The sequence below is a fragment of the Carcharodon carcharias genome, chromosome 7 (genome assembly GCF_017639515.1).
Source record: "Carcharodon carcharias isolate sCarCar2 chromosome 7, sCarCar2.pri, whole genome shotgun sequence".
Classification (NCBI taxonomy): domain Eukaryota; kingdom Metazoa; phylum Chordata; class Chondrichthyes; order Lamniformes; family Lamnidae; genus Carcharodon; species Carcharodon carcharias.
This window is the reverse complement of record NC_054473.1, coordinates 28,897,235-28,908,303: the sequence shown is the minus strand read 5'-3', so window position 1 is coordinate 28,908,303 and position 11,069 is coordinate 28,897,235. Positions and strand designations below refer to the sequence as shown.

Below are 11,069 nucleotides of genomic sequence, written 5' to 3'. Positions count from 1 at the left end.
CTGCCCTCCCCCCCCCCACAATTTCTTGAATATTTGTCTGAGAAAATAACAAATACCAGTAGGAAAGTTGAAAAATTGTAAAAAATATCAGTAGTGGGTTATTCGGTATCAATAGCAGACATTTACAAGCAGAGCACTTTAGTAATATAATATTTTGGACCACGTCAATGAAATATGTATGCTTATGCTTATGCTTATGGGACTTTGGTTAGGGAAAATATACAAGTGATGAAAGTCATATCTATAGAAATATTGTAAATTTAAAAGCTTTTTAAATAACAAATTCCATCAAAAATGATTCAGAAGTGACAACTGAAGTATCGTATTTAATTTGCCTCCTTAACATCGGAGACCTTTGTTGTACCTACCTACACGAATATAGGTAGGAGGCTCAAAAATAATGACTTCACAAACATGCAGTATGACTTGGAATTGCCTTTTTCAAACTTACAGATGAGCAAATATGTCCATTAAACACTGTGCCTTCCATAATGAAAAAGAGTTCCAAACAGAAAAGTTTTACAACACATTATACATCGATTCCATACTAGAATTTCTATAAAACATTTACCAGTGTCACATTATTACATAAGTTCACTAATATCAAATACTATATATAATCAGTTACTTATACAATCATTAAAAAGTCACTTTTTTTTAAACAAGTATATAATGCTTAATTTTGAATTAACATGTTAATAAAGTTTGTGCAAAACAAGCAGGCCTCTATAATTAAGTGATGTCATTTTGCTTTCCTGTTTTTTTTTAAAAGAGACCAGGGGATTTGCTCAGAAGTGCGTCTCCTTTTCTGTGATGGTAGGAATGCGTCCATCGCTTTTAAGTTTACCATCACAGTCATTAACTGTGTTGCAGCATGTGTCCGCATTGGGTGATCCTATTCCTCTTCGTCGCAAGTCCGGACTAGGTGTTGTAAGCTTCTTAAATCTCTGAAATTGTAACAAGAACAAGGATTTTAAAGAAAGCAAGTTAGTATTGGGCTATTTATCTGATTATTTTCTCCCCTTTTCTGAAGGCGAGGATTGATGTTTGTGTATTATTCCACCTAGCTCATATGAATGACCAGTTTTAATGTGTGAGAGTGGACAACGATGATTAGTAGACTTTATAAGCATAAGTCCCAATGAGTGAAGGGGAGAATTCTGGGTTGACATCCTGCAGATTTGCATGTTCGTTGGGGGCAGTTGGCACCATCACCTCTCCACCGTGCCTAGCTGGTTTTCCTGGTTGGGGCTGTGAGTCAGGCTAATAACCGACCCACGTTAAGGGACTTAGACGTAGGAACAATCCAGAGCTCATCTGCTGGTTGTAAATCAGTAGAAGGAGATGGATTACTTCTTGTGCCACTAAGCATGGGAACGAACAAGAGAGAAAACTGAGATCTGACTAAAGAATATATTGGAACCAAGATGGATTTTATACTCATTTAATGTCTGCACACATGAGAATGCTAACTGCATTTTCTCCTTCTCTAGTCTGGCGGTAACAAGGTCATTTCTAACGCCCATGCATGGTGTCAGATAGCTAACTTGAACGTAGCACTTAACTCATTTTACAAGGTGGAATAACTATACCATTAGTAAAAGTTGTACTGATTTTTAAAAAAGAGATAAATGTCACAATATTACTACTTTAGAACAGTTATTGCAAATGGTTTTGGAGCAAGCAGGATATCAGGTTTAAGTTGCTTTTATGTTTGGCAACTAGGGATGGGCAATAAATGCTGACTCAGCCAGCAAAGCCCAACATCCCTTGAATGAACAAAGATATAAAAACAAGGAATCATCCCAGATTTGCACAAAGTGCTACAGTGGGCGGGAAAAAGGACATTTTATCCGCCGTCCGCAATGGAAGCCTTTTGCGCTGTCTTGTTCCATTCCTGGCGGGTTCTGCCTTATTAATTATGCATTCACGGCAAACATGCCAGATCACTGGCCAGCGGGCTAGGATTTGCCCACCATGCTGTGACCTCAGTGCTTCTGTGCTCTGGGCGACATATTTAAAGCACACCAGAGTGCATGCCTATTTCAATTCTTTAGACCAGGACTGTACCAGGCGACAGGCGGCCTCGAAAGCAAAGAAGACGGCAGCCCACAAATTTAGTGGTGCCTCTCTAGGGGTAGCTGCTGGGTGCAGTGGAAGGCTGCCGTGGTGTCCTCTACCCCGGCTTTGGCCACAGGAGGTCCACCAGAGTCACCTATCCGGCCTGGAAGGCGTTGGCAGCGGCAGTCAGCACCACCAGAGCACAGATGTCAGACATACATTGCAGGAAGAGGGTGAATGATTTTCCTCCATTCCACCAGGGTAAGTCAACCACCTCATCACTCTCCACTCACAGACTCACAAACCCATCACACGTCCACAGGGATCTCACACCTCAAGAGCCAATCAGTGATCCAGCATGTTCCCCGTGAATGTGTAATTAATGAGGCGGGATCTGCCGGGAACGGGACAATACGGCAAGAAAAGACTCCATTGCAGACGGTAGGTAAAACATTCTTTTTCCTGCCTGCTATAGTGCTTTGTGCAAATCTGGGATGATTCCACCTTATATTTTCTTTATTTGTTTAAGGGGTGTGGGCTTCGCTGGCTATGCCAGCATTTATTGTCCATCCCTAGTTGCCAACTCTCACACAAACCTTCACATCTCTATCAGGCTCAATTCCTCTGGAGCTCGTGTCCATATCTTGTCCATAGCTCCGCTCACCACATAAGCATTCCACGCAGCGCCATGCGTCCTGCTCACACTCTCTCCATCTGTTTTCACATAGGAGAAGCTGGCTCACAACAGCAGGGAGAGGTCCCAGACCGGGGTGTGGAGTGGCCCACATTAGGCCCCTGACTCACTTTGAGCAGTGTGCCGTTGCGCTGACTGGTGAGGACATGGGCCGTACCTGTGTTGGCGGTGAGGTCGGTGGCAAACACCCAGGTGAGGATCCTACACTACATCATCCCTCTCTCAAGGCTACTGTGAGTGCTCCCTCTCCTGCTTTTGACTCTGCTGCCAGGCACTAATTATCTCTACTTTGGTTCACAGGGAGCTCTGCCAAGCAACTGACAGCCTCAGCCAGCCAGTCCCTCAGCTCCATCCAGGTTCTCACCTCCAGCCAAGAGGATATCTCCTCCGTTGAAGAGCTGGCAATAAGCAGCCTGGAAGACCCATCACAGCGCTTACCCACACCCTGCACCAGTGCAGAGACACAAATCTCAGAGGGACCTAGATCTAGAGCAGCCTTGGATTCACAATCTGGTGGTCACCGCATGGACACATGTCCGTAGCAGGAGAAGGCAGGTTCAGCTGAGCTCCCTGACACTCAGAGGACAGCTGGGGAAGCGGCACCTGTGAGGTCTGGGTCAAATGACGAGCCTCTGGATTCGGCCTTCCAACTTATTGTAGAGTCAGCAGAAGGCGGGAGAACATCATGCAGAGCTGTTGCAAGCCCTCAACAGAGTTGACACACAAGTCAGAGGAGTGCATTCACCTGCTCTCTGATGACATGTTGCCCACATGTGCACGCACGGAGGTTTCCATGGGAAAGATGGGGGACGCCATGGAGACCCTGGTCCAGCAGAATGTGGTGATGCATATAGAGCTGCACTCCATCACAGGAGCCATGTGTGAGTTCCTGCAGTGGCAACGCAAGAGGAAAACAGGGCACCTCATCATCCCACCAGGTCCTCCTTCCCCTCAAGAAGTCAGGGCAGGGCCCTTGGGCACCCGAAGGCAGGAGGAGCGGCAGCTGGACACCCCTGGGTCGTCCACTCAGGAATCTCTCCCTCCGAGTCCCTTTTGTCTGTAACCCCCTCAACCTCATCCTCTGTCACCGCAGAGGGAGCAGCTGGCCCACAGGAGGACAGGCAAAGCAAGCAGGGGCCCCCAAGGCCTAAGGTCTCCAAAGGATGTATGGCAAAGTCATCAGAGGCAACAGGGCCAACCATTGCACAGGCTGTCTGCACCGCTCCTGCAGATGTCAGGGCAGCACCTAGAAGAATTGGTAGGACTAGGAAATTCCGATCACAAGTGGTTGCACGGGTGAACACATTTCCATACTTCATAATCTGAAATTCACTTTCACTGAATAATGTGCAGCTTCAGCTTCATTTACAGGCTTCACGAGTCCTCTCCCTACACCTCCAATCTGCTACTAGCCGTTCAGCTGCATGCAGCTGGACCACGAGTGATTCTGGAGGGAGAAGTGTGTGTGTGGCAGAGCCTTTCGGAACCTGTGTAAGCACTCTCCCATGGACGCGGATCCTTCATGTATCACGCTCACCTCAATGTCCTGAGCATTTTCAATGCTGCCTGCTGGGGCTCTCTTTCAGTTTTCCATCTGAGCTGACCTGCATCTCCTCCCACCCAGTGACTGTACTCCCATGCAGCGCTTGTGCCCATCCAACACTATGCTCCGCTCACTTTCAATTTGAGAAAAATGGTAGCCATCAAGTTTTTTGCTCAGCTCCCCATCCTTTCCTCCCCCCCAGTCACCCATGTCCTTTTCCCCCATCACTGTTGACCCCCTTGGCATCACCTTCCACCTCCTCATCTTCACTCCCAACTAAAACCCTTTTTTTTCCAGGTTGTCCAGGTGAACGTATACGTTCCCTACCTTCCTGAGAATCCCACCCCCATCCACATTGGCCTCCCTGACCTCCTCCTTCCCACCCTGCAGGACCTGTGTCTGCCTCCGATTCCCCACCAACCATCATCACTGACCCTTCTACCACTATCATTGCATCCTCACCCTCCGACCCTTTCGGATCTCTCTGCCCCCTCTCATACTCATCATTCCCTCCTACCATGCTCACCCTCAGTTCATTCCCGAGGAAGCAATCATTGACTCCGCAGAACCCTCCCTTGCACTTTCATCTGGACATCTTCTTACTCCCTCCTCTACCCTTACACCTACACCCCTAATCCTTCCTCCACCAGACTCCTTACCCATGCCAAACTCCTTCCTCATCCCAGTATCCTTCCTCTCACTGGACTCCTTCCCCCCTCCAAACTCCTTCCTTCCCCCAAAGTCTTTCCTCCTGTCAAAGTCCTTCCCCCTCAGAACTCCTTCTCCCCTCTGAACTCTTTCCCTTACACCTATCTCCCCACCTGCTGCATTCTCCCCCATTATATCGTCCTCCTCCCATACTCCCTCCTGCTCCCTCCCAACCTCACTCCCCGACACCTTCATTCCTCCCCTCCCAACCTCACCACCGCCCCAACACCCCGCGCCCCCCCCCCCCCACCCCCACTAATACGCCTCTCCCTCCTCTCACTGACCAGCCTTGGCAGCTCATGGCCAAGATCACGATGTACCGAAGAAGACGTGAGACATCAACGGAGATCTCCCACCTTCCTTAAGCCACTTTGCAGCGAAGCCATGTCCATGAGAATTCACCCAGCTGGTGATGCACATGTACCACCAGGGTCCCGAAGTTGTAAGGCTCCAGCATCTTCTGCTCCTCAGATGCCTGCGATCTGAGCACAACCCTAACGGTAAGTCCCAACTTCTACACGTCACAGTTGTCCAGATGTGCTCTGGGCCAGCGTGTTTTCCCAGTCGGATCTTACTTTGCATCCCATTAGCGGGATGCAAATCGGGTTCACACCGGCCGCCAGCGGGATTGGTGCGCCGCCATGGCAGACACCAATGGATGATCCTGTTGTGTTTTCATGCCAGCCTGAAACTGATTTTTGGCTTCCTCACCACATTGTACACCACCCCCACGCTTGTCCTGATGCCCGACGCCAACAGGGCCGGAAAATTCCGGCCATAATCTTTTACAGCCCACAAACTAGATTTTCAATGCCCACACTAGGTTTTTTGAATGTAAATGTGAAAGTATTTTTCTTACCATAATTTAAATATAACATTCTCAGCTTTTAACATAAAATGAAATTCATAAAGGTGATAACTAAATACCAAACCAAATGGTTGACTACTTGCTGAGAAGACGCAGGCAGTTCATAATGAACAGCACTTACTGGATTGAGAACAGTAATGATAACGTTGACATATCTGATTGGAATTACCTCTAGAAGGGTCCCTTCAGTGTTCCATATTTTGAAGATAAATCCCAGAGGTATGCAAATCATGGAAGAAAGAGCCAGGGCCCACCCTAGTGCATAACCCCAGTTTGGATAGATGTATGTGTTGTTATACTTAAGTGGTTTATATCTCACAATGAAGAAAATGAAAATTGCCTGAAAGAAAAAAGATTAAATAACATTTAAGATAAATATTTTCTTCAGATATTCTAATGTACTTATGCAAAACATTAAATTTCCTTCCCAAATATTTTACCAAGGGTACATTTATCCTGCACCACTACAAAACAGTTTTGCAAAAGTAGCAGTATAACTCTGGTTAATGCTTCAGGTTAGTGATCCTAGACACTCACTCTAAATTTTAACTTTGTTTCGCTATTCTGCTTGAATTACCTGCTTTTTATGTTTTTTTTTTCAGAATTCTGCAGTACTTAAGTCTAGCGTAGCTCAAGTAACTCTGGTGTCAGGTGCTGATCTGACTCCATATTGCAACAATGTCAGACACGCTTGGGAAGGCTATTGCCCAAAGCATAGGCATATCACCACATCCACAGTGTCACGCCAGATTTGTGAAGCCAGTATTTCTTACAATAATTTGAGAAAGTGGACGTTCAAAGTGTACTCTTCAGGAGTGGGATCATGGCATATGCATTCTGTTACCCAGATCCACAGCTGCTGCTGGTCGAGAGCTGCATTTTGCACTTCTTGGTCTCAAATCCCAACAACCTGAAAGACTGGCCGGAATTCTCCAGCCCCTCACGCCAGCGGGACCTTCCAGTCTGGCCGATGTGAATGGAGATTTTAATGGCTCGCTGGCCTCACAGCTTGGCGGAGGTGGGGGGTGGGGGGGGGGAGGGGGGAGCTGGAAAATTCCAGCCATTGGACAGGCTTTCCCAGGTGGGTCGTGATCCCGACATCGGGATGAATTCTGAGTTGGGAAATTAAGTACTTACCTCTCAGCAGCCTAAGTGTAATTAGGTTACTTTTTTTAATGCTAAAACATACATCCACCAAGTTTGTTTTTTCTTTAGAAAGGGAAGAAAACAGGGAAGGCTGTGAAAACTGGTGCAATGGCAAAATACTGTGGATGTTGGAAATTTGTAATTAAAAAGCAGAAAATACCCAGCAGATCAGGTAGCATTTGGAGAGAGGAACAGAGTTAATGGGCTGAAATTTCCCAGGCCCACGGAGGCGGCTTTGGAGGTTGGGGGGAGTGAGCGAGGAAATTTGGAAAGATGTGTGTTGGGCCTGCTTCCCAGGGCACTCCAGCCATCGAGTGCTTTTCTGGAGGCCAAATAATGGGTCCAACAGCAAACCCTTCGGATGTAGCAAGAACCTAATTCAGGATTAATAGCAGGTTGATGGATGCAATGTTCCCTGGGAGGCCCAATTAAGAAGCTATCTCTAAGAGCCCTGGCCACTTAGAGATAGTGGCCGGGTTCCAATGTTGGGAGGTCCAATCAGTGCGGCCCATGGATAGAGTCGCCAGCCGCCTTTGCGTTGTGGGTGATGCCATCAACGGGAGCAGCAGTGGTGCCGTGGAGGGAGGAAAGCGGCTGTCCTTGCAGCAGGGCAAGCATTGCTCTTCACAAAGTAGCTGCACGGGCATGCCTGCTGCCTGGAAATAGATCCCATTTGTGAATTACTGCCAGTAAATGATTTTAAACCCTTAAGTGAATTCCAGCTCAGACCACCAGCTGTGGGTCCTATTTTCAGGCTCCTGACACAGTGGTGGGCTGTTTGTGGAGTGGGGGGGTGGGGGGGTGGGGGGGGGGGGTTGCTGTGTGTCATTGGGAAAATCCCTTGAGGCCTGGAAAATTGAAGATAAGCAACTCATCAACATCCTTAATCAGATTCTTGCTGCCGCTGGAGGGTTTGCTGTTGGACCCATTAATTGGCCTCCAGAAAAACACTCGATGGCTGGAGTGCCCCCACAACCTCCAAAGCCACCTCTGTGGGCCTTGGAAAATTCAGCCCGTTAACTCTGTTCCTCTCTCCACATGCTGCCTCATCTTCTGAGTGCTTTTGAGTAATTTCTGCTGTTTATTACAAATTCCCAACATCCACAGTATTTTGCCTTTGCACCAGTTTTCACAGTTTGCCCCATTCTCTTCCCTTTTTACAAAGGGATGTATGTTTTAGTAATAAAAAAGTAACATAATCTCATTTATGCTTTTCAGATATAAGTACTTGATTTTAAACATACAGACATGCATATATGAATACATTTATGAACGAAAAAGGATTACAAAAGAAGGATAATTGCATTGGGTGCAGAAGTAAACTGCAGATTGTAAACGACATATTAGAGAAGAAATGAAAAACAAAATATGTAAATGCTTACAAATAATTAGGGGATATAAAATACAATGATATCTTAAAACATTATTTAATATTGAAGATATTATTTAACATTGAGAACAATTTGTATGATTAATATTTTTCTCAACTGAATGTAAAATGAAAGCCATTGACAAAAGGTGCAGTAACAGCTTAAGAACTTACTGAACATATACCGGGTGTGATGAAATTCCAGCACCATTTAATTAGAACGAATGGCCTGTACCCAATCATGTCTTCAATATTGTCATAGAACCGATTACTTCCTGTGAACATGAGAGAGATTAGGAGAATATCAAGTATAAGACAGGGCTGTGTCCTTATTTGCATGATTTAATATTATTGCAGTAATTTACAGTCATTATTATCTGACCTGATAGGGTAACAGACTTGGTTTACAAGTTTTCTTGCGCATGTTATAGGTTGCCATACTGTGGAAATATTTCATTTCACAGAAATTAAGATAAGATATTACAGCAGTCTGTTGCATGGAGCTCAAGAGACATTTGCACAAAGGCAACTGCAGATATTTCCACAGTTGTTAAATTACAATGGATTAATGATGCTGTCTGATTTTTCTCTTTCCTAATTTAGATTCACAGACATGTAGAAACCTTTTAGAGATATATGTCTGAAACCCAAAAGACAGAGCAAGTCAGAGGTATAAAATATTCAAAATCTTCCCCTTGAAATGCTTTTTAAAGAATCTTATTTCCACTGTTTTGCTAGCCAGCTGTAATTTATTTGTGAATTGATCACTCATGAGCTATCCAGAGAGGCTCACTAAAGAAAATAACAATAGCATTTTACAGTGAGGCTGTGAATAGGCTTTATGACTACAATGGTTTCTCGGGAAATGTTGATTTGCTTAGAGCAGGAAGATCTGCCATTTAACAAAACAATTGTAAAATCTAGAATTTGCATGCTAGGGAGACTTCAGTTCTGTCCATATTCTAGACATAATGGGCCAGATTTTGTAGTCAGCAGCAGCACTAGCTGCTGACTCCAAAGAAAGTGGCCCACAAAAACCTAGCCATCTCTGTGGTGTGGATTCTATTTTGGTGCCAGCGACAGAGGATCTCTGGCAGTTAGCAACAGTGATATCATCAAGCAGGCTAAGCAATTACATTGAAGAATTCCCACAGACAACAAATCAGGAAGTAAAAGCAGGTATTATCATTTGCTAATTTAAAATGATTTTACAGAAAGCAAAATAAAGATTGGTACATACACATTTGATTAAGGCAGAAACTGAAGTGTCAAAAATAAATTTTACAGTTTTTATTATGGGTGGCTGGGCGAGAAACTCTGCCCTTTGGGTGGCTGGGCGAGAAACTCTGCCCTTCGGATGGCTGGGTGAGGAACCCTGCCCTTTGGGTGGCTGGGTGAGAAACTTTGCCCTTCAGGTGGCTGGGCGAGAAACCCTGCCCTGCCTATCACCCCTTCCTATCCTCTATGGATTTTTAAAATGGAATGGAGAAATTTGTGGTGGGCGGGAACGGGCAGGGTTGAGCGCGGAGCCGATTGTCGCTTGCGATCAGCTGCACCATTTTACCCGGGCAGCCCAATTATGGCCCGCCCAGCATAATGCACAGCCAGTAGCCCTCAATGCTACCTGTGCAGGTGGGAGGGGGGGGAGAGAGTCAGGGCTAGTGCAAAACAACACAGCAATCTCCCTGAGGCAGCTCCGTGCCTCAGGGAGATTGAATGGTTATGAAAATTAATGAAGAATAGATTTAAAAATTTATTCAAACGTGTCCTCTCACATGACTGTGTCACATGAGTTGGTACATGTTTGTAAAGGTGGGAAAATTTATGTATTTATTTTATAAAAGCTTCAGGAAACCTCAGCCCACCTGCACAGGTAGCGCTGTGAAGGCTGCTTGGGCTTTTCACCTGCCCACCAACCTTAAGGTTGGACGGGCAGCATTCTTAACGACTTTAATTACACCCTTAATGGCCTCAATAGGCCATTGACATTTTGGCGGGTGCGCAGCCGACTCCAGCACGTGCCCGCCAAACGAAATATCGAGATGACATGCAATGAGGTCAGGACATATGCCCGATGCCATCGCCTGTCATTTAACGCACGCCAACCGGAAGATTCTGCCCATAAAATTAGTTTTTCAGGGTCAGGATGCTATTGAGCAATAATTATTGGCTTGCTATTAAAAACCTAGTTGCACCTTATTCAAGGGTTTTTACAGTGAGGATAATAGTGAAAATATGGAAGTTCATATCAATTCATTGATTTCTAATTGATTTCCATCTGCAAGCACTGTGAAGGAGCAGGGAATCACTGACAGCAACATTTGGATTTTTGCGTTTAACTGCACATGTGCAGATGCCAGAGGCTGCATTCAGTTTTACAGAGTACTGATGGCAAACACTGACATTTTCCTCATCATTACACCCGCAAATTCCAGGCCTTTATTATAATAAAAAATGTCCTTCTTTTCTCAAATGTACACTAAAAGGGCTAGAAAAGTGCAAGTTGTTTTACAACAGCGCCATCTACTGTTTCATTAGTATGGCAGTCTCCTTCGCTCACTTGTAAACATCTTCAGGATTGTAAACATCTTCAGGTAAAGTTTTAATCTTTCTTTCTAAGAAAATATACCATTATGCCAGAAGTAGCGGGATAATTGTATAATAATAGACTCTATATATA

At 45.3% G+C, this 11,069-nt stretch overlaps 1 protein-coding gene across 1 annotated transcript in view; it reads right to left on the bottom strand.

Moving 5' to 3' along the window:
* Positions 1 to 306: 306 nt before the first annotated feature.
* Positions 307 to 11,069, bottom strand: part of slc6a11b (solute carrier family 6 member 11b) — a 182,729-nt gene continuing 171,966 nt past the window's right edge. Inside the window, exons 13-15 of the mRNA XM_041191094.1 lie at positions 8,564 to 8,664; positions 6,044 to 6,214; positions 307 to 947 (exon numbers count right to left, since the gene is read on the bottom strand). Of these exons, the coding sequence (XP_041047028.1) occupies positions 789 to 947; positions 6,044 to 6,214; positions 8,564 to 8,664 (431 nt within the window). The 3' untranslated portion in view covers positions 307 to 788. The remainder of the gene's footprint in view (positions 948 to 6,043; positions 6,215 to 8,563; positions 8,665 to 11,069) is intronic.